Here is a 24,548-nt window from a genome sequence, read left to right on the forward strand (position 1 = left end):
CCCTTGCTAACACTTGTTATTTTCTTTTTTTTAAATTTTATTGCGTTTTAGGCTTTGGGGTACATGTGAAGAACATGCAAGATTGTTGCATAGGTACACATGTGGCAGTGTGATTTGCTGCCTTCCTCCCCATGACCTTTATCTGGCATTTTTATCTCTCCCCAACTCCCCACCCCCCATTGACCCTCCCCTATTTCCCCCCAACAGACCCCAGTGTGTAGTGCTCCCCTCCCTGTGTCCATGTGTTCTCATTGTTCAACACCCACCTATGAGTGAGAACATGTGGTGTTTGATCTTCTGCTCTTGTGTCAGTTTGCTGAGAATGATGGTTTCCAGGTTCATCCATGTCCCTACAAAGGACACAAACTCATCGTTTTTGATGGCTGCATAATATTCCATAGTGTATATGTGCCACATTTTCCCTGTCCAGTCTATCATCGATGGGCATTTGGGTTGGTTCCAGGTCTATATATTTTTTTATAATAGACATACTAATGGGTTTGAAGTAGTATCTTATTTTAGTTTTGTTTTGTGTTTCCCTAGTGATTGGTGCTGTTAACTGTCTTTTTATGTGCTTATTGACCATTTGAATATCTTTTTTGGAGAAATGTTTATTGAAGTCCTTTGTCCATTTTATAATTGGTTTTGTTGTTGAGTTGTAGAAATTCTTTATATATCCAGAATATATAAAGAACTTACCAGATAAATGATTTGCAAATATTTTCTTCCATTCTGCGTGGGTTGCCTTTTCATTCTGTTCCTAATGCCCTTTGAAAAAAGGTTTTAATTTTGGTGAAGTTCAATTTTTCTATTTTTTTCTTTTGTTCCTTGTGCTTTTGTTGTCATACCCAATAAACCATTGCCAAATCCAATGTCATGAAGCTTTTCTCCTGTTTTAGGAGTTTTATAGTTTCAGATCTTATGTTTATGTCTTGGAACCATTTTGATTTTTATGTATGCTGAAGGATCCATCTTCATTCTTGTGCATGTGAATATCCAGTTTGCTGAGCCTCATCTGTTGAAGAGATTATCCTTTCCACATCATGTATTCTTTGCACTCTTGTCAAAGATCATTTGACCATATACATGTATGTTTATTTCTGGCCGTCTACTCTGTTCCTTTGTTCTATATGTTTGTCTTTATGCCAGTACTGTACTATTTTGATTACTGAAATAATGTTTTGTAATCAGGATTACATGTTTCCTGTAATACGTTTTTGAAATGAGGAAGTGTGAGGCATCTAACTTTGTTCTTTCTCTAGGTTGTTTTGGCTATTCAGGGGTCCTTAAGATTTCACATGAATTTTAGGATGGTTTGTTTTTGTGGAAAATATCATGGGGATTGGGCCTGCATTGAATTTGTAGACCACTTGGGTAATGTGGATATTTTAACAATATCAAACATTACAGTCTGTGAACATAAGGTATCTTTCCATGTATTTGTGGAATCTTTTAATTTTTTTAGCAATGTGTTATAGATGTCATTGTACAAGCCTTTTGCCTCCTTGGTCAAGCTTATCCTTGAGTATTTTGTTGATGCTGTTATAAATGGGTCTTTGTTAGTGAAGCATAACTGATTTTTGAGTGTTGATTTTGTATGTTGCGACTTTGATGAATTTATTTAGTCATAACAGTTTCTTGTGAAGTCTTGGGGAGTTTTAATTATAAGATTATGGCATCTGCAAACAGATAATTTGTGCTGTTTCTTTTCTCATTTGGATGGCTTTAACTTGCCAGTTGCTCTGGCTAGGACTTCTAGTACTGTGTTGAATAGAAGTAGCAAGAGTAGGCATCTGTGCCTTTTCCTGAAATGCTTTCAGTTTTGTATAATTGAGTATGATGTTAGCTGTGGTCTTTTCAAATTTGACCTTTATTATGTTAAAGTAATCTCCTTTTATTGCTAAATTTTTTTTTGAAGGACAGTTTCACTGGATATAGAATTCTCAGTTGACGGTTTTTTTTTTCCCTGCATTGTGAGTGTAACAATGCTACAGCCTTCTAGCTTGCAAAGTTTCTATGAGCAATCAGTTGGCAGTCTCACTTAGGATCCCTTGTATGTGATGTGTTGCTTCTATCTTGCCACTTTTGAGATTCTCCTTTTGTCTTTGGATTTCAACAGCTTGATTATAACTTGCCTTGGTGTATGTCTCTGTGGGGTGAGGGTAGGAGCAATTGCGTGCTTGTTGCCATAGTTGAGACCCTGCACCACAAAGACTTTCCAGTTCTGTAGAGTGGTTTTTGCTTTTTATTGTCAGTGCAATAGAGAGACCCTGGAGGTTCTGTGTGTGTGTGAGTGTATGAATAAAGGTTTAATTTTGTTTTGCTCTTGTTTTGTTTTCCCCTCAGAATAGCTTATCAGATGTGGAACTTCTTGAACAATGGGGAGAAATATCTTATGATTATGAAAACATGCTGTCAAAATACTTTTCATAAAGTATAGCACATTTTAGGGATTTCTCCTTTGTGTGGAAATGTTAGTGTCTATAAAGGTCTGAACTAAGAAAGCTACTCTCACAGCAGAACGCTTGTGAGATTCCTCCGTGAATGAATCCTCTGGTGTTTATTAAATTGTGATTTCCAAGCAAAGTGTTTTTCACTCTGAGAAATTGGTGAGATCGCCTTCTCCGAGTCTTTTTAATGAAGTCTGATGTTGAGAGGTTCTTCCAGGTTGGAGTTCTCAGGTCTCTCTCCCTTGTAGATTATCAGGCCACTCTAATAATCCAAAAGCTTTGCTAAAACTACCTGTAGCTCTTCTGGGGTAATGGTGGTGGTGGTGGTGGTGGCAGGGTTCCCCAATGATTTTCTAAATGTTTGTAGTCCTTTTGTAAAGTGGACCCTTGCCTTCTAAGGTAATGGCAAATGATACATATTCCCTTGTTTTTTTCAGCTCTGAAGAATCTTCTTCATTTTCTCTTTAGATCTGTCAACACAATGAGGACTTTCATTTAGCTCTTTGAGCATCTTTAAGGCAGTTGGTTTAAAGTCTATCTAGCAAGTCAATGTTTGGATTCCTCATGTCCATTTTTTTGTTGGTTTGTTTTGTGCCATTGAATAGTCCATACTTTCTTGTTTCTTTGTATGCATTGTGATTGTTTTTGTTGACAAGTAGACATTTGAATCTTGTAATGTGGCAGCTCTGGAAGTCGGATTCGTTTTTCCCCCAGGGTTTATTGGGTATTTTTTGTTTTTTGTGTGTGTTTTTTGTTTTTGTTGTATTGTCATGGGCTATCTCCGTGCTAGGGATCAGCCTGTGTTGAATGCCTAAAATTTTCTTTTCAGAGCCTGTATTTTTCCTTGGGCAGGGTCAGTGGGTTTTTAAATTCTCCTAGATACAGTTTTTTGAATGTCCAGAGAAACAGGTGTCGTCCCTTTTTTCTCCTGGAAGCCTCTTTAACCAATTGGGGGTTGGGAGAATGGAATCTTGCTCTTCTGTGTCTGCTCTTCCTCGGTGATCAGAAGTAGATATCTGGAATCAGAACCCTGACATTTAGAGGAAGTGGCTTTTATTGTCCACCCTGGCTACAGCAAGATGAACCAGAAATGTGGGGTTCTGTCTCCACAGCTGCCCGCCATGGAGTGGATGGGGATGGGTAGCTGCTACTTCACTGAAGGCTGAAATCCACCAATATTAACTGCAATCTATCAGTCAGGATTTCCCCTAGAAGCCACAAGTGTTCAGATGGACTCGTGTGCCCCCAAAATAATCACTTTAGGAACTTTCTGCCTATGTAATTATTATCTAGGTGGAGAGGTGGATTCCTGGGTCACTCTCTCCATGTCTTTGATTTTTCCTACTTTCTTGAAGATTTCTTCAACTTTATCTTCCAGCTCTACTATTAAATGTTTTATCTCTTTTGTCATATTTTTATTTCCAAGTGCATTTTCTGATTCTCTGTTCCATTTTCATAATTTTTTGTTTCATGGGTGAAATATTTTTTCTCTGAGCATAGTGTCTTTCCGTGTTATTCTGCTCCCTGCATTACTTCTGTTTCCGTTGAGTTGTTTTCACCCATTTTCTGTCTCTTACATTGGAGGCTTTTCTGAAGCCTCTAGTGATCTTTGACTATTCATATTTAAGAGCAGGCCTCCAAAAAGCTCATTGGAAGGTGTTTTAGGTACTTCAGCACCGTCCAGTAGTAATATAATATGAGCCACGTATGTAATTTCAAATTTTCTAGTAGCCACTTTTAGAAAATAAAACAGGTAAAATTAAAAATGTATTTTACTTCACCCAGTATATCCATATTATTTCTTTTTGGGGGGTGGGGGGATGGGGTCTCACTCTGTCACCAGGCTGGAGTGCAGTGGCACAATCTTGGCTCACTGCAACCTCTGCCTCCCTGGTTCAAGCGATTTTCCTGCCTTAGCCTCTGGAGTAGCTAGGACTATAGGCGCGCACCACCACACTCAGCTATTTTTTGTATTTTTAGTAGATAACGGGGTTTCACAATGTTGGTCAGGAAGGTCTCAATTTCTTGACCTCATGATCCACCTTCCTCGGCCCCCCAAAGTGCTGGGATTACGGGCATGAGCCATCATGCCATAATATATTTCATTATGTAATCAATGTAAAAAATTATTGAGACATTTTATATTATTTTTTGCACTATTTTCAACATCTTAGTCTACACACTAAATTTTCATTTGTAATACTTAACTCACATTTAGAGTTATAAAACGTAGAGTTGATAAGTAGATTCACATAGTTCTTCCAAACTTACTTTGTTGTTCTAAATATACTTAATTTTCCAATAACTGAATCAGCTAGCCATTTTTTTTTTTTTTTGAGATGGGGTCTAATTCTGTCACCTAGGCTGGAGTGCAGTGGCGTAATCTCAGCTCACTGCAACCTCCACCTTCTGGGTTCCAGTGATTTTCCTGCCTCAGCCTCCCCAGTAGCTGAGATTACAGGTGCACACCACCACACCTGGCTAATTTTTTGCATTTTAGAAGAGACAGGGTTTCAACATGTTGCCCAAGCTGGTCTCAAACTCCTGATCTCAGGCAATCTGCCTATCTTGGCCTCCCAAAGTGCTGGGATTATAGGTGTGAGCCACTGCGCCCAGCCCCAATTTTTATTTGCATCCACATAAACTTTTTATTAGAAAAATTCATTTAATATTGAGACAAAAGTATATCACTTTCAAAACTGTTTTTAAGTAAATTCAGTAACTCATATCAATTCAGTTTATTAGCATCAAATTCGATGAGGCATTCCATAATATCAATACTACATACCATTCTTCAGATTTTTCTTATTTTTTTGCAGCCATTTACATTGTTGTTTATTACATTTAATATATTCTACATGTTGACTCATTTGTGTAAGTTATTTTGTTTCATTTGTATTATGAAATGTTTCTATTGTAAATAAATTCTTTTACCTATCTAGGTTACAAGTTTTTCTCATTTAGGAGCTTCAAATTTAGCTTATTTATATGCAGTGTGATATTAGAAAGTGGGAGAAAATGTGAATCACAGTGCTACTTTTTGTCTTTGAGTATTTGGTAAGCATTTTCGTTTCAAGGAAATCTTGAATTAGATTTTCTAGGTACAGGATATCTTTATAATATTCTTTTGTAAGTCATCCAAGTAACATTGGTAAAGACACAAGATTATTAGATACATTATCTTTTTTCCCAGAAGTTTCATAAACTCAACATTCTATAGCTTTTGTGCATATGTACTAGAGAATTATCTGTATCCATGACACTTTTCTTGGAGTCTGCTTCAGAAAACTGAACACAGATATTTTCAGTATGTATTATGCAATAGAATAAAGCAATGAAGGAAAAGTTACCTTCTTGCTTTAAAATTCCAACATGGGTGGTCTTTTGACCTTAACATAGCTGGAGTCCCATCCTCATGATAGTAACTAACTTTTCTGTCTCTAGCTGAAATTCTTTGACAGGTGGAAGATTGTCAAAAATATCTGCCATGAGTTAGAGCCTTTAGGCAGTGAATCACATTTGATTGCCTTTACATGAGTCAACATTGTAAATTTGGGTTCTTTGAGACAGAATATACCCATAGTTTTCTTTCGGCAGTGTCTTGTACCAAACAATTCCTCTAAAGCCAAAAAAAAAAAAACTAGAAATTTTAAAAATTTTGAATTGGTCTTTGATACTATTAAAAATACATATATTCTGTAAGCAAAAATATATTTTGTTCATGAATATCCAAGAGCAAAATTGTTCAGTGGTTTCATTGAAATTTTCAGTTTTTGTGAATGTCTCTTAAGGTCTTTTCCTCATAATTTTCTAAGTAAATTACGATAACTAAAGTGATATTTTCTTCATCTCTCCATCTAAGGTTCTTTTTTGTATATGCATGTGTAAGAAGCAAGCTATTTTATAGCTTGCCAAGTTTACAAACTCAGACCCCATTAAAAGCTGTTTAAATTGTTTTTGTTAGAAATTTAAGTCTCAGTTCATATGACTAATTTCGTGGATTCTTTTTTGACTCAAACTTACTAAATAGTTGCTGAAAAATTATATCTTAAATATTGTCTTAAGTATTATCTGCTGTGTATCTTTAACACTTTTGAATACAACAAACAGCTTTTCCGTTTTGCTCTGCTGCAGTAAATTGCAATTGCTATTCATGATCCAATGGGCACTATACTGTCTTCTAGTCTTTTTTTCTTGACTGCGCCAACTGTAGTACCAGCTTCTGCATCTGCACTGAATTCTGCCTCAGTAAAATGCCTTTGTTTAAAATTTAAATATTTTTTCATATTTTTTAACCTAGAAGATAATTATTATGAAAATATTAAGTATTTCATTTTAGGATTCTGATTTACATAGGTATCACTGTAACTTGAGCTGTTTGCATAGGTATACTCTATCTTGTGCTATCTGTATGAAATATCCAAGTAAACACATTATGATATTATATCCGTGCATAGAAAAAAAATCATCTGAACTCAATCTGTTGATACTGACTAGATTGGAGACATGTTTATGTGTAACACTAGTAATAATGCACATTCTTGTACAAGCATTACAATACAAGTGTCCTATGCGATGCAGTGGTTAAAGTGAATTGTAGTTCTATCAAAATAAAGATACGTTTAATGGAAAAGTATTTGACTCTGCTTCCGTTTTTAAAATTGTGAAATGTGGCACTGTTGTTTGCATTTCCATTTCTCACTAGCCTCAAATGACTACCATATGAGTTGCACTTAACAATGTTAGCCACAGAGAACCCAACAAATCAGAGTAGCTTAACTGAATGAAGGTTTATTCCCCAGGGAGCTTTCCAGCATTTTGTTGCTTTCCCATATTTTGTAGCCGTGCTGTGTGGAATATGTGACTTCTAATGTCCCAGAGGCAGGGAAAGGAAGAACTGGAGCACTGTACACCGTTTTTAAGCACCAGCATAGAACCATGCATGGATCTCAAACTAGGTGCCAAAGTTTCCCATGCCACTGTAGAGATCTCACACAGGCTTCTCAGGGTATTTAAAAATCTTGAGATGAACACAACTATATTGACATCACAAACTACTACTATTGTGTTATTTGGAACTAACTTCTTAGCAAATGGAATTGGTAGTTTAACCATTTTTTTGTTTTTTGTTTTTGCCTGGGAACATCGTGGAAAAATGGCTGTGGTAGTACAGATGCTGCAATTAGGAAAGTTTGTGAACCTTTGTCTTAAAAGTCACTTGTACTCTTCCATTGCCCAGAAATCAATCATACAACCCTAACCTAACTTAAAGGGAAGCTTGACATACACCTTTCCTCTCATTGTGGTGAGCACATAGAATATTTCTACCATAGTCTGTTCTTCTGGTCACCAAACCCTTTCTTCCCACACACAATGCATACAGTAGTCCTGCTTATCCGTGGGGGATATGCTCCAAGACCCCCAGTGGATGCCTGCAACCTCAGATAGTACCAAACACTGTATGTTATGTGTTTTGTCAGTCTGATAAATGAGAAGGCTAAGTGACTAACAGGCAGGTAGTGTAGATGACATGGATATGCTGGACAAGGGGATAATTTGTGTCCTAGGTGGCACAGAGCAGGATGAAAGAGGTTTCGTCAAGCTACTCAGAACAACACACAATTTGAAACCTATGAATTATTTCTGGAATTTTCTATTTAATTTTTTTAAATTGCATTTTAGGTTTTGGGGTACATGTGAAGAACATGCAAGATTGTTGCCTAGTTACACACATGGCAGTGTGATTTGCTGCCTTCCTCCCTATCACCTATATCTGGCATTTGCCCCCGTGCTATCTCCCCAACTCCCCACCCCCCACCCCCCACTGTCCCTCCCCTATTTCGCCCCAACAGACCCCAGTGTGTGATGCTCCGCTCCCTGTGTCCATGTGTTCTCACTGTTCAACACCCACCTATGAGTGAGAACATGCGGTGTTTGATTTTCTGTTCTTGTGTCAGCTTGCTGAGAATGATGGTTTCCAGGTTCATCCATATTCCTACAAAGGACACTAACTCGTCGTTTTTTATGGCTGCATAGTATTCCATGGTGTATATGTGCCACATTTTCCCTGTCCAGTATATCATCGATGGGCATTTGGGTTGGTTCCAAGTCTTTGCTATTGTAAACAGTGCTGCAGTGAACATTCGTGTGCATGTGTCCTTATAGTAGAATGATTTATAATCCTTTGGATATATACCCAGTAATGGGATTGCTGGGTCAAATGGAATTTCTATTTCTAGGTCCTTGAGGAATCGCCGCACTGTCTTCCACAATGGTTGAACTAATTTACACTCCCACCAACAGTGTAAAAGTGTTCCTATTTCTCCACATCTTCTCCAGCATCTGTTGTCTCCAGATTTTTTAATGATCGCCATTCTAACTGGCGTGAGATGGTATCTCAATGTGGTTTTGATTTGCATTTCTCTAATGACCAGAGATAATGAGCATTTTTTCATATGTTTGTTGGTCTCATATATGTCTGCTTTGGTAAAGTGTCTGTTCAGATCCTTCGCCCACTTTTGAATGGGCTTGCTTTTTTCTTGTAAATCTGTGTGTGTTCTTTGTAGATTCTGGATATCAACCCTTTGTCAGATGATTACATTGCAAAAATTTATTCCCATTCTGTTGGTTGCTGATTCTCTCTAATGACTGTTTCTTTTGCTGTGCAGAAGCTGTGGAGTTTGATTAGGTCCCATTTGTCTATTTTGGCTTTTGTTCCCAATGCTTTTGGTGTTTTGGTCATGAAGTCCTTGCCTCTGCCTATGTCCTGAATGGTTTTGCCTAGATTTTCTTCTAGGGTTTTTATGGTGTAGGTCTTACGTTTAAGTCTTTAATTCATCTGGAGTTAATTTTAGTGTAAGGTGTCAGGAAGGGGTCCAGTTTCTGCTTTCTGCACATGGCTAGCCAGTTTTCCCAACACCATTTATTAAACAAGGACTCCTTTCCCCATCATTGCTTGTTTTTGTCAGGTTTGTCAAAGATCAGATGGTTGTAGATGTGTGGTGTTGCCTCTGAGGCCTCTTTTCTGTTCCATTTGTCTATGTCTCTGTTTTGGTTACCAGTACCATGCTGTTTTGGTTACTGTAGCCTTGTAGTATAGTTTGAAGTCCAGTAGTGTGACGCCTCCAGCTTTGTTCTTTTTGCTTAGAATTGATTTGGCTCTGCAGGCTCTCTTTTGGTTCCATATGAAGTTTAAGGTGGTTTTTTTCCAGTTCTGTGAAGAAGGTCATTGGTAGCTTGATGGGGATAGTGTTGAATCTGTAAATTACTTTGGGCAGTATGGCCATTTTCACGATACTGATTCTTCCTAACAATGAGCATGGAATGTTTCTCCATCTGTCTGTGTCTTCTTTTAAAAATATGGAATGCTTCATGAATTTGCATGTCTCCTTGTGCAGGGGCCATGCTAATCTTCTCTGTATCATTCCAATTTTAGTATATGTGCTGCCAAAGCGAGCACACCTGTTTAATTATTTTGGGCTAAGGTTGATTGAGGGTAACTGAATCCATGGAAAGCAAAAGTTTGAATAAGGGGAGACCACTGTATTTTACCCAAGGGAGACAATCTGAAGTCTAATCTGCTCAGGGCTTACAACTAAAGTCCAGGGACTTGGAGTTAGAAGCTTAGAGTGTCAGTTTTTGTTTTTGGGGCCCTAAATATCAGTGCCTGTTAATTTGTCATTGAGAAGTGTAATTTCTCCAGAGGGTTCTATAATTTCCCTAGAGAAGGATGTCCTAGTCAGCATGGGGGATATAAGCCTGGCTACCATTATTGGGGAGCAGGCACAGGGGCACACCACATGGTGGGATAGGAGTTGAAGTTCATTCCCTTTTATTCAGACTTCCACTTAGTATCCTGTTTTTAGTTTTCTATCTTATTTCTGTCTTCCTCCAGGCCCAGGATACCCAAGTTAATAGCTTATGAAGTTCTATTTAGTAATAGATAATGCATCTCATTTCCTGTGGGAATTGTGATGAGTTGATAATCACCTGGCAAAGCAAGGTAGGAGTGGCATCTTGAGCTCAAACTGTTTTTTATGCACATTTTCAAACTCTTTTTAGCCTCTTATTTTCTCCCTACTTTCAGAAAGCCTGATGCCTCCACCTCCTAAATCTTTCCAGATTTCATTAGTACCCCATCAGAAGGCATTTGTGGTATTTTCTACTGTGCTCTGTTAATGAAAGTTTTCCTCTAAACAATATGTGTTTGTATTAGTCTGTTCTCACACTGCTACAAAGAACTACCTGAGACTGGGTAATTTATGAAGAAAAGAAGTTTAATTGACTCAGTTCTGCAGGCTATACAGGAAGCATGGCTGGGAGACCTGAGGAAACTTACAATCATGGCAGAAGGGCGAAGGGGAGTCAAGCACATCTTCACATGGCAGCAGGGGAGAGCAAAAGGGGAAAGTGTTACACACTTTTAAACAACCAGATCTCATGAGAACTCACTATCACAAGAACATCAAAAGGGAAATCTGCCATTACCTACTCATCTTCCACCAGGTCCCTCCCCCAACATTGTGGATTATAGTTCAACAGCAGATTTAAGTGAGGACACAGAGCCAAACTATATCATTCTGCCCCTGGCCTCTCCCAAATCTCATATCCTTTCTCACATTTCAAAGCCAATCATGCCTTCCCAACAGTCTCTTAAACTCTTAACTCATTCCAGCATTGACTCAAAAGTCCAAGTCTGAAGTCTCATCTGACACAAGTCCCTTCCACCTATGAGCCTGTAAAAATCACAAGTCAAAAACAAGTTAGTTACTTCCAAGATACAGCGGGGGTACTGACACTGGGTAAATGCTCCCATTCCAAACGGGAGAGATTGGCCAAGACAAAGGGGCTGCATGCCCCATGCAAGTCTGAAACCCAGCAGGGTAATCATTAAATCCTCAGCTCCATAATAATCTTTGACTCCATGTCTCCCATCCAGGGCATGCTGATGCAAGGGGTGGGCTTTCGAGGTCTTGGGCAGCTCTGCCCCTGTCACTCTTCAGGGTACAGCTCCCATGACTGCTCTCAAGGGCTGTTGTTGAGTACCTGTGACTTTTCCAGGTGCATGAGACAAGCTGTCAGTGGATCTACCATTATGGGGTATGGAGCATGGTGGCCATCTTCTCACAGCTCCACTAGGCAGTGCTCCCGTGGGGACCCTGTGTGGGGGCTCTATCCTCATTTCCCCTCTGCACTGCCCTAGTAGAGGTTCTCCATGGAGGCTCTGCTCCTGCAGCAGACTTCTGCCTGGACATCCAGGCATTTCTATACATTCCCTGAAATCTAGGTAGAGGCTCCCAAACCTCAACTTTTATCTTCTATGTACCTGCAGGCCCAACACCATGTGGAAGCTGCCAAGGTTTGGGGCTTGTATCCTCTGAAGCAATAGCGCAAGCTATACTTTGGCTCATGTTAGCCATGACTAGAGCTGGAGGGGCCACAATGCATGGTGCCATGTCCTGAGGCTGCACAGAGCAGTGTGGCCTTGGACCTGGCCTGTGAAACCATTTTTCTCTCTTAGGCCTCCTGATAGGAAGGGCTGACACAGTCTCTCAAATGCCCTGGAAGCATTTTCCCCATTGTCTTGGCTACTAATATTCAGCTCCTCATGCAAAGTTCTGCAGCCTTTTTGAATTCCTCCCCAGAAATGTTTTTTTTCTTTTCTACTACATAGCCAGGCTGTAAATTTTCCAAACTTTTATGCTCTGCTTTCTTTTTAAATATAAGCTCTAACTTCAGACCATGTCTCAAACGTATATGAGCATATGCGGTTAGAAGCAGCCAGGCCAAATCTTGAATACTTTGCTGCTTAGAAATTTCTTCCACATGTACCCTAAATCATCTCTCTCAAGTTCAAAGTTCTGCAGACCCCTAAATCAGGCATATGCCTATAGTAGAGATGGGATTTCACCAGGCTAGTCAGGCTGGTCTCAAACTCTTGACCTGAGGTGATCCACCCATCTCGGCCTCCCAAAGTGCTGGGATTACAGGCATGAGCCACTGTACCCGGCCAGCCTCTTTTTTGTTATAAATTACCCAGTCTTGGGTATGTCTTTATTACCAGCCTGAGAACTAATACGTTTTCTATTTATAGATAATTAGTTCCACATCTAGACTCTCTTGTTCAGCTGAGCTTTGTGTTTTCTTCTTTTACCACTAATGTTAACAGGATTGTTCACATTACATTTTTTTTATTAGTTACTGCTGGAATTTTGGAAAGCTTTTAAGTACACCTGACTCTCAGTTGATACACAATTAATTTATGCATTTTTGAAGTACTAGTGCTTTTTTAAAATTATTATTTTGAGACGAAGTCTCACTCCGTCACCCAGGCTGGATTGCAGTGGCATGATGTCAACTCACTGCAACCTCCACCTCTTGGGTCCAAGCATTTCTTCTATCTCAGCCTCCTAAGTAGCTGGGATTACAGGCGTGTGCCACCACACCCAACAAATTTTTGTACTTTTAGTAGACAAGGGGTCTCACCATGTTGGCCAAGCTGGTTTCAAACTCCTTGGCCTCCCAAAGTGCTGGGATTACAGGCATAAGCCACTGTGCCCAGTAAGAAAATAGTGCTCTTTTTAATACAGTATTTCAGATTAACTCATTTAAAATACTTGACAAATGTTTTAGCCTGATGCTTACAGCATACTTTAGTACCTTGCCAGGTAGCTAATTGAACTTTTTATGATACAACTCACTGCCAGAAAAAAGAAAATAATTTCTGCCAGCATGTCATAGTCTATTACTTCAGGCATTTTGAGTTTACTTGTGTTCTGTTAACTTGTGTATGTCCCAGGTATTTAATTTTTTTTTTTTTTTGGGACGGAGTTTCGCTCTTGTTACCCAGGCTGGAGTGCAATGGCGCGATCTCGGCTCACCGCAACCTCCGCCTCCTTGGTTCAAGTGATTCTCCTGCCTCAGCCTCCTGAGTAGCTGGGATTACAGGCACACGCCACCATGCCCAGCTGATTTTTTGTATTTTTAGTAGAGACGGGGTTTCACCATGTTGACCAGGATGGTCTCGATCTCTTGACCTCGTGATCCACCCGCCTCGGCCTCCCAAAGTGCTGGGATTACAGGCTTGAGCCACCGCGCCCGGCCCCAGGTATTTAATTTTTTTCAGTGAAATCTTGACAGTAAGGTGACAGTGAACATCTCATAGATACTCCCAGATGAGGAACCAGGCAGGATATCACCACTGACAACATATTAGCCAAGTTAAAAAAGTTAAACAAGATCTATGGGCTACCAACTTCAAGGTGGTAAAAACTTCTGCCTTTTCTCTGGAAAATCACCCAAAACAACATACAGCATAAGAAACCAGAATACGAAACTCCATTTGAAGGAATATCTATAGGCACCAGCAAGGTGGCTCTAATAAAAAAGATAGACAGTAATGAGTATGGCAGAAGCGAAAAACTGTTGTTGGTTTTTTTTTTAACCGATTTACTCACACATTACAGAGGGGAATGTAAAATAGTACACTCACTTTGCAAAGCAGGTTGGCAGTTCTTCAAAATGTTAAACATAAAGTTACCATATAAACCAGCAATTTCACTCATAGGTATATACCCACGAGAACCAACAATATACATCTACAAAAAAAAAGTGTATGTAAATGTTCATAGCACCATTATTCATAACAGCCAAAAAAAGAAACAACCCATATGTCCATCAAATGATGGCCAAATGTAATCTAATCATACAATAGAATATAATTCTGTTCTAGTCCAAACCAAAAAGACAAGTACTGATAACTGCTACAATATGAATAGACCTTGAAAATGTTGTCAAAATATTAGACTACCACATGCTGGATGAAACATTTTTCTTCTGGCAGTGAGTTACTTCATAAAAACTTGAATTAGCTAAGTGAAAGAAGCCAGGCAACAGAAGGCCACATATCGTATAATCCTATTTACATGAAATGTCCAGGACAGGCAAATTTATAGAGATGGAAAGTACATTAGTGCTTATCCGGGACTGGAGGGAGGCTAGTGATAGCTAATGGGTATGAAGTTTCTATTTTGGGGTGGTGAAATTGTTCTTGAATTATTAAGTGGTGATGGTTGTACAACTTTGTGATTATACTAAAAACCACTGAATTGTATACTTCAAAGAGGTGAGTTTTATGGTATCTGAATTATATCTCAATAAAGCTGTTAAAAAGTTAAGGGACATATGTAACCCTAAACAATGATATGTAAAGACACTGATATGGTTTAGTTCTGTGTCCCCACCCAAATCTGATGTAAATTGTAATCCCCAATGTTGGGGAGGGACCTGGTGGGAGGTGATTGTTTCATAGCGGCAGATTTTCCCCTTGCTATTCTTGTGATAGTGTGTGAGTTCTCATGAGATCTGGTAGTTTTAAAGTGTGTGGTACTTCCCTTTTTGTGCTTTCTCCTGCTGCCACATGAAGATGTGCTTGATTCCCCTTCAATCTTCTGCCATGATTGTAAGCCTGAGGCCTCCCCAGCCATGCCTTTTGTACAGCTTGTGGAACGGTAAGTCAATTAAACCTCTTTAGTTATAAATTACCAAGTCTCAGGTGGTTCTTTAAAGCAGTGTGAGAACAGGCTAATAGAGAAGATTGGTACTAAAGAAGTGAGACATTGCCATAAAGATACCTGGAAATGTGGAAGTGACTTTGGAACTGGATAATGGGCAGAGGGTGGAACAATTTGGAGGGCTCAGAAGAAGACAAGAAGATGAGGGAAAGTTTGGAACTTCCTAAAGACTGTTGAATGGCTGTGACCAAAATGCTGACAGTAATATGGACAGTGAAGTCCATGCTAAGGAAGCCTCAGACAGAAATGCGAAACTTATTAGGAACTGGAGTAAAGGCCACTCTTGCTATTCTTTTTTTTTTTTTTTTTTTTTCTGAGACGGAGTTTCACTCATGTTACCCAGGCTGGAGTGCAATGGCGCGATCTCGGCTCACCGCAACCTCCGCCTCCTGGGTTCAGGCAATTCTCCTGCCTCAGCCTCCTGAGTAGCTGGGATTACAGGCACGCGCCACCATGCCCAGCTAATTTTTTGTATTTTTAGTAGAGACGGGGTTTCACCATGCTGACCAGGATGGTCTCGATCTCTTGACCTCGTGATCCACCCGCCTCGGCCTCCCAAAGTGCTGGGATTACAGGCTTGAGCCACTGCGCCCGGCCCACTCTTGCTATTCTTTAGCAGAGACTGGTGGCATTGTGCCCTGCTTTAGGGGTCTGTAGAATTTTGAACTTGAGAGAGATGATTTAGGGTACATGTGGAAGAAATTTCTAAGCAGCAAAGTATTCAAGATTTGGCCTGGCTGCTTCTAACCACATATGCTCATATGCGTTTGAGAGATGGTCTGAAGTTAAAACTTACATTTAAAAAGAAAGCAGAGCATAAAAATTTGGAAAATTTACAGCCTGGCTATGTAGTAGAAAAGAAAAACCCATTTTCTCGGGGAGGAATTCAAAAAGGCTGCAGAACTTTGCATGAGGAGCTGAATATTAATAGCCAAGACAATGGGGAAAATGCTTCCAGGGCATTTGAGAGACTGTGTCAGCCCTTCCCATCAGGAGGCCTGAGAGAGAAAAATGGTTTCACAGGCCAGGTCCAGGGCATTCCACAGTTCTCTTCCTTGAAGACAAACCATATTAGAAGTTTATTACATCTTTCCAGAGTTTTTGTACAGACACTCTTCCCCCATTGTTTCATTGTACTAAAATTTATTTAACCCGTTATCTCTATGATGGCAGAATTGATCAGTAGAATTCACATCTTTCTGATTGATACTGAATCTTCCAGCTGGGCACAGTGGCTCATGCCTCCCAAAGTGCCTCATTCCAGCACTTTGGGAGGCTGAGGTGGGTGGATCACTTGAGATCAGGAGTTCGTGACCAGCCTGGCCAACATGGTGAAATCCCATCTCTACTAAAAATACAAAAATTAGCTGGACATGGTGGTGGGTACCTGTAATCCCAGCTACTTGGGATGCTGAGGCAGGAGAATGGCTTGAACCCAGGAGGCGGAGGTTGCCATGAGCTGAAATCATGCCACGGAACTTCAGCCTGGGAGACAGAGAGAGACTCCATCTCAAAAAACAAAACAAACATATTGAATCTTCCTGTCCAAGGGCATGGTACATTTCCTCATGTTCATGTCTTCTTTCATGTTCATCAGTCATGTTGTTTTTGTTGTTGTTTTGTTTTTGTTTTTAGACACAGGGTTTTACTCTGCTGCCCATATTGGAGTGCAGTGGTACAATAACAGCTCACTGCAACCTCGGATTCCTGGTCTCGAGTGATCCTCCTTCCTCAGCCTTCCAAGTAGCTGGGACTATAGGCACACACCTCCATGCCCAACTAATTTTTAAATTTTTTGCAGATACAGGTTCTTGCCTAGGCTGGTCTCTCATATTTCTGGGCTCAAATGATCTTCTCACCTTGGCCTCCCAAAGAGCTGGGATTACCAGCATGAGCCACCACACCTGGCCCCTCAGTAATGTTTTAAATTTTTCTTCATATAAATCTTGCACGTTTTTGTATATGTATAAACATTCCCATGTGTTATCTTTTGTGTAGCTCTTGTGAATGCAGATTCCTTCTTTGGTCTGTTATATAATTAGACTCATCTGTAGAGGACCAGTATGGACTGGCCCTAAGACGCCTATACACCTGCAGTGATTATTTCTTCTGGTATAATCACATGCAATAGGGGTGTTAGTCTTAAGACTTCAAAATCACAGATATCAGCAGGGAGGTAGCTAACATATGCCAGGCATTATGTTGGTGTTTTAAATAAATGTATAACATGTATATGAAACAAATGTTATTATCCTCACTTTAAAGATGAAAAATCAGAAGTCTAAGGTCACAGAAGCAGTCAACTTTTTTTTTTTTTTTTTTTGAGACAAAGTCTCACTCTATTGCCCAAGCTAGAGTGCAGTAGTGTGATCTCAGCTCACTGCAATCTCTGCCTCCCAGCTTTAAGTGATTCTCCTGCCTCAGCCTCCTGAGTAGCTGGTTTTACAGGTGCACACCACCACACCCAGCTATTTTTCATATAGACGAGGGTTTCACCATGTTGGTCAGGCTGGTCTCGAACTCCTGATCTCGTGATCCACCCACCTTGGCCTCCCAAAGTGCTGGGATTACAGGAGTGAGCCATCACACCTGGCCAACTTTTTTTTTTAATTTTATTTTAAGTTCTGGGATACTTGTGCAGGACGTGCAGGTTTGTTACATAGGTAAATGTGTGTCATGGTGATGTGCAGCACCTATCAACCCATCACCTCGACATTAAGCCCCGCATGCATTAGCTAGTTATCCTGATGCTCTCCCTCCCCTTACCCCCCTGAAAGGCCCCAGTGTGTGTTGTTCCCCTCTCTGTGTCCATGTGTTCTCATTGTTCAGCTCCCGCTTATGCGTGAGAACATGCAGTGTTTGGTAAGCTTTCACACTCCAAAGCCATTATTTTCTACCACAGCTCAGAAGAAGCTGTAGTGAACAGTGAGGTGACTGGGGTTGTTGTTGACTGTGAAATTTTCATACTCCTTCACTAATGACATACCACTTAAATGTATTTTATTAAGCAGGTCAAACTCATTGCAAGTACTATTTCTTAGACATTTAAGGTAGTATACATTTTTGCTAAATGGTGAAAAACAAATTCAGTAATCATCTAAGTGGCCTCCAGATTCCATGTGTCCTTTTTTTTCATGCTTTCACTATTGTTTTCCCGAAATTATCCCCTTTCAGCATTCCCATAAATGCAGCTGGCATATTTTCAAATCCTTTAATGATATATTCCTTGCATTGGATTTTACCCTGTATCAAAGCAACAACAAATTTTTAAACTTAATTTAGTATTCTCAATGATATACTGTTCTCATCCTAGCAACAAACGTATCAGGTACATCATTGGGAACCCTGAAAATGAGAGATGGAGGTCCTGTTCTCCATGAACTTGAAGTCAAGGAGAGGAAAGATCCACTTACACAGTACATGTAAACGATGACAAACCACACCTAAGAAGAACTTAATAATAGGTGTCAGGTCACAGTGGGAAATGTCATAAGGCAGCGGTTAAGCAATTTCTAAGTAAGATACATAGTAAAGTTTAATAACACTGATCTCAGAGGAGGTGGAAATAGAGAAAGGAGCACCCTTCATTGCCTCTGTTTGACCCCTGAAGAGGCAGGTCCTATTCAGGAAATATAAATAGCAGGACAGTCTAATAATCTGTCTCCCCTTTAAGCCAAGGTTCTTTCAACATGTATTTAACCTTTATCTGGGAGCGTGGGAAGGAAGCGTTCATGTTAGTGAGGAAGGGTCTTCATTTCTCTTTCTATTACAAGGCACTGCCTACTAACAGGAACTAATTTACATTTTCAGATTTTTTTTTTTTTTTTTGAGACTGAGTTTTGCTCTTGTTACCCAGGCTGGAGTGCAATGGCGCGATCTCGGCTCACCGCAACCTCCGCCTCCTGGGTTCAGGCAATTACAGGCACGCGCCACCATGCCCAGCTAATTTTCTGTATTTTTAGTAGAGACGGGGTTTCACCATGTTGACCAGGATGGTCTCGATCTCTTGACCTCGTGATCCACCCATCTCGGCCTCCCAAAGTGCTGGGATTACAGGCGTGAGCCACCGTGCCCGGCAACATTTTCAGATTTTTTAACGGGTCTTATATAGAGACCTGAGTTACCTGATACAAGTTTTTCCCTAATGTATTCCACTGATGGCTTAGCATCCTTTATGGATTTATAGATAAGATTAATTGCTTGAAGTCAGTCAATTACAAAGTAAGGAAGCTGATATTTAAACTTTTATTATGATTATTATTATTTTGAGACAGGGTCTCACTCTGTCACCCAGGCTTGAGTGCAGTGGCATAATCATAGCTCACTGCAGCCTCAACATCCTGGGCTCGAGTGATCCTCCCGCCTCAGCCTCCTGAGTAGCTGGGACTACAGGGAGACGCCACCATGCCCAGCTAATTTTTAAAATTTTTTGTAGAGATGGGGTCTTGCTAAGTTGTCCAGGCTAGTCTCAAACTCCTATGCTCAAGTGATCTGCCCACCTCAGTCTCCCAAAGTGCTAGGATTACAAGCATGAGCCACTGCGCCTGGCTGAGATCTGAACTTTTGACTTAAAAGCCCCAATTCATTCTTGTTCTTGAAGCAGCAAGGAATCTGGATAGGGTGGAAAGATAGACTCCACTTCAGAGGTTAAAATAGAGAATGAATACTATTATGGACTGAACTGTGTACCTCCAACCAAATTCATACATTTAAATCCTAATCACCCAGTGCCTGACAATGGGACTATATTTGGAGATACGGCTTTTAAAAAGGTAATTAAGAGGCTGGGCACAGTGGCTCACATCTCTAATCCCAGCACTTTGGGAGACCAAAGGTGGATCACCTGAGGTCAGGAGTTTGAGACCAGCCTAGCTACTATGGTGAAACCCTGTCTCTACTAAAAATATGAAAATTAGCCAGGCATGGTGGCATGCACCTGTAATCCCAGCTAGCTGGGAGGCTGAGGCAGGAGAATCGCTTGAACCTGGGAGGTAGAGGTTGCAGTGAGATTGCACCATTGCACTCCAGCCTGGGCAACAAGAGGGAAACTTCATCTCAAAAAAAAAGAAAAAAGAAAAAGGAAAATAAAAGAAAATGTAATTGTAATTAAGGTAAAACAAGGTCATTTGGGTGGGCCCTAATCAATATGACTGGTGTGTTTATAAGGAGATTAGGACAGACACACAGAGAGAAGGCCACATGAAGATGCAGGGAGAAGGAAGCCAACTACACGTCAAAAAGAGAGAGGCCTCCAAAGAAACAACGCTGCTGACACCTTGATCTTGGACTTCTAGCCTCCAGAACTGGGAGAAAATTAATTTGTTGTTTAAGCCACCCAGCGTATAGTACTTTATTTTGGTAGACCTAGCAAACGAATACAAATATTAATGTAAAATGTTAATAATAGGGGAAATTAGGGTACAGGATGCAGGGTATATGAAAGCTCTCTGGACTATCGTCTCAATTTTTCCTATAAATCTAAAACTGCTATTTTTATTTTTGTTTTTGAGACAGCATCTTGCTCTACTGCCAAGGCTGGAGTGCAGTGACGCATTCAGAGTTCACTGCAACCCTTGAACTCTTGGGCTCAGGTGATCCTCCCACCTCAGCCTCCCAAGTAGCTGGAACTACAGGTATGCACCGATGCACCCAACTAATTTTTTTACTCTTTGTTTTTTGTAGAGTTTCATTATGTGGCCAGGGCTGATCTCAAACTCCTGGGCTCAAGCAATCCGCCTTCATCACCCTCCCAAAGTGCTGGGATTATAGTATGAGCCACCGTACCCAGCCTAAAACTTTTCTAAAATAAAAAGTGAATTTTTAAAAATAGGAAATGAGATTAAAAAGGGAGGATGAGAAAGAAATTAGGCCAACTCATTACTTAAAACCCAACTAGGTCCAGGTGCGATGGCTCATGCCTCTAATCCCAGAACTCTGGGAGGCCGAGGCAGGAGAATCACTTGAGGTCAGGAGTTTGAGACCAGTCTGGCCCACATGGTGAAACCCTATCTCTACTAAAAATCCAAAAAGTTAGCCCGGAGTGGTGGCAGGTACATGTAATCCCAGCTACTCGGAAGGCTGAGGCAGGTGAATCATTTGAACCCCAGAGGTAGAGGCTGCAGTGAGCTGGGATTGCGCCTGGGTGACAGAGCAAGACTTCATCTCAAAACAAAACAAAAAAACCAACTAATTGTGATCAGCTTCACTTTGTTAGAAGGAAGCCTTGGGGACACCAGCACAGTGGTTTCTTATTGTCAACTGTGATCATGGATGCGCTACATTAGATTTCACCAACCAGGACAACTTAAATTCAGCTCTTTCCAGCTCCCTGGAGAGAGCCCACCCTGGCATTCCAAATGCTAGACTGGGAAGAGTGCCAAACTCCAGTGGCTGCTGGAGGAGCAATCTATTTCTTTGAACTGGGAAATGATCATTGGCCAGGAATCAGAAAACATGATATCATTTTTACCCTGCAAAACTAAATAATGTAACTTGTTCAAATTTCTGTTGACCAAAACTTCACATGGTGTAAAGTTTGAAAATTATCACCTGAGCCTGGGTCAAGACTGCAGTGAGCCATGATCGTGCCATTCCACCACCCTGGGCGTCTGAGTGAGACCCTGTCTCAAAAAAAAAGGTCGGGGGGAGGATATGGAGAATCAAGAATGAAGAGGGATTGCAACTTACAACAGGGTCATTTAAAAAGTTGCCTCACCCAGAAGGTACTATTTTTTTGAGATGGAGTCTTGCTCTGTTGCCAGGCTGGAGTGCAGTGGTGTGATCTCGGCTCCCTGCAACCTCTGCCTCGAGGGTTCAAATGACTATCCTGCTTCCGCCTCCTGAGTAGCTGGGACTATAGGTGCGTGTCACCATGCCCAGCTAATTTTTGTATTTTTAGTAGAGATGGGGTTTCACCATGTTGGCCAGGATGGTCTCAATCTCTTGACTTCATAATCTGCCCACCTCAGCCCCCCAAAGTGCTGGGATTACAGGTGTGAGCCACTGTGCCCAGTCCAAAAGGCACTTTTTAGCAAAGACTTGCAGGACATGAGAGAATTCAGCAAGCAGTTACAGAGGGGTGGAATGGTGGAGACTGGGCCAAGTAAACAAGGGGGTGAATGCTAAGAAATGGAATCAGAGAGGTATCAGGGGTCAGATTTTGTGCATGCCTGCTGAATATTAGCACTTTGGTTTACTCTAAGTGAAATGCAGAGCTTTGCATGGTTTGGATCATAAGAACGACAGGATTTGATTTGTGCTTTAAAAGATCACTATGGCCACCACATTGGGAATTTTCTATGGGGGTGCAAAGATGGCAGGCCAGGTAGAGTCCATTACAAACATCCAGGCTAGACAGCATGGTGCCTGGATCAGAGTGGTAGCTGGGAGGTGGGAGAAGTGTTCAGATCCTGTGTATACTTTGAAGACAGAGCCACCAGAATCTCTTTAGAGATTACACATGAGTACGAGAGAAAGACATCAAAGATGACTCCAAGGTTTTGGGATTGAGAAATTAGAAGTGTAGAATTGTTACAACTGAGATAGTAAAGTCTGAATATGGATCATGTTGAGCAGGAAAGATAAAAATATATTTCATTTTCAATATGTTAGGTCAGAGATGCCTATCAGGCATCCAGGTAGACATACTAGTCTAGAGTTAAGAGGAGAGCCAGGCTGGAGATAGAGCTGGGAGCTCCCAGGATACTAAGCCTAGATGAGCTAATTAAGGGCTAGCTCGAGTGTGGACAGAGAAGAAAAGAGCCCCAGTGACCATGACTTGGGGCACTCTAATACTAATTTGGAGAAAAGAAAAGAAGCTAGCAGGAGTCTGGGGAGGACCAACCAGTGAGGAAAACCAAGAGTTAAGGGAAACAACAGAAGAAAGCATATCAAGGAGAGAATGAACATTGTTAAATATTTCCCATAGCCCAGTGAGGCTAAGAATCAGCCAGTGGATTTCACTCTGTAAGAGACCCCTGTGACCTTCACGAAAGTTAATTTTGGCCAGGTGCGGTGGCTCATGCCTATAATCCCAGCAATTTGGGAGGCTGAGGCGGGCATATCACTTGAGACCAGCCTGGCCAATGTGATGAAAACCCGTCTCTACTAAAATACAAAAAGTTAGCTTGGCGTGGTAGTGCACGCCTGTAGTTCCAGCTACTGGGGAAGCTGAGGCATGAGAATGGCTTGACCCCAGGAGGAAAAGGTTGCAGTGAGCCAAGAATGCATCACTGCACTCTAGCCTGGGCAACAGAGCGAGACTCTGTCTCAAAAACAAAAAAGTAATTTTGGAAGGAATGGCATGTGCAAAAGCTTGATATGTGGGTTCCAGGAAGAATGGAAAGAAAGGAACAGCAGACAGCGAATGTAGACAGCACTTCCAGGCATTTTGTTATAAAAGCGAGAGAAGGGAAATGGACCTTCATTTGTGGTGGAAATGAGCTTTAGAGAGGGCTGTTTTGTTTTCCTTTCAAAGATGGGAAAAGTAAGAATATTTATATTCTAAGGACAATGGCCCACTAGGGAAAAACTGACGATGCAGTAGAGAGAGGGAAGAATTGGTGGAACAAAAGCCTTGAGACGCAAAAGGGAATGGGACCTAGTGTGTAACTGGAAGGGGTGGCTCCAGAGCTCCTTACCTCTGAGACCCATTTCAGCAAGTCCTTCAGAGCTTTTTGGCGGGCATCTCCTTGCCAGCGGTGGACGATGAACCCTTCCATGCGAAGCTCCTGATAGATAATGATCTCTGGGGGTGGGCCTGTGAAGAGAAGGGCACATTTGGGTGACAGGATCCAGGGAAGTGGCCATGGTGAAACACAGCAGTACAGATCACTGTCACTGTGCTTGGCGCTGGGTGTTTCTTGGTGCTTCTCCCCTTCCATTTCCTCACTCCTTGCTGATCCACAGGACTGCTGACCAATCAACATGCACTCTGCGGCAGGCAGAATAATGGCCCCAAAGATGTGCATATCCCAAAACCCCAGAACCTGTTACCTTACGTGGCAAAAAGGACTTTGCAGATATGAATAAGAACCTTAGGTGGGGCGCCGTGGCTCATTCCTGTAATCCCAGCACTTTGGGAAGCTGAGGTGGGTGAATCACATAGTCAGGTGTTCAAGGGCAGATCACTTGAGGTCAGGAGTTCGAGACCAGCCCAGCCAACATGGTGAAATCCCCGTCATTACTAAAAAAACCAAAATTAGCTGGGCGTGGTGGCACATGCCTGTAATCACAGCTACTCAAGCAGCTGAGGCAGGAGAATCACTTGAAGCCAGGAGGCAGAGACTGCAGTGAACTGAGATTGTACTGCTGTACTCCAGCCTGGGTGACAGAGCGAGACTTGGTCTCAAAAAGAAAACAAACACAAAAGAATAAATGTGTGGGTGTTTTTTTGGTTTGTTTCTTTCTGTTTTTGTTTTTAATTTGAGACAGGGTCTGGGTCTGTTCCCCAGGCTGGAGTACAGTGGAGCCATCACAGCTCAATGTTGTGGGTAACCCCCGACATGGGCACCGAGGAAGAAGAGTT

At 41.2% G+C, this 24,548-nt stretch overlaps 1 protein-coding gene and 1 non-coding gene across 2 annotated transcripts in view; both read right to left on the reverse strand.

Annotated features, from left to right (window-relative positions):
• Positions 1-9,803: 9,803 nt before the first annotated feature.
• LOC116524936 lies at positions 9,804-9,909 on the reverse strand. The gene has a single exon (XR_004257534.1). It is a non-coding gene; the product is annotated as a U6 spliceosomal RNA (small nuclear RNA).
• An 8,096-nt stretch (positions 9,910-18,005) lies between these two features.
• PTGR1 (prostaglandin reductase 1) overlaps positions 18,006-24,548 on the reverse strand; it is a 39,792-nt gene continuing 33,249 nt past the window's right edge. The window contains exons 9-10 of the mRNA XM_032240341.1: positions 23,662-23,780; positions 18,006-18,265 (exon numbers count right to left, since the gene is read on the reverse strand). Of these exons, the coding sequence (XP_032096232.1) occupies positions 18,155-18,265; positions 23,662-23,780 (230 nt within the window). The 3' untranslated portion in view covers positions 18,006-18,154. The remainder of the gene's footprint in view (positions 18,266-23,661; positions 23,781-24,548) is intronic.

The sequence above is a fragment of the Sapajus apella genome, unplaced genomic scaffold (assembly GCF_009761245.1).
Source record: "Sapajus apella isolate SASKATOON/1434 unplaced genomic scaffold, GSC_monkey_1.0 scaffold46, whole genome shotgun sequence".
In the NCBI taxonomy this organism is placed as follows: Eukaryota; Metazoa; Chordata; class Mammalia; order Primates; family Cebidae; genus Sapajus; species Sapajus apella.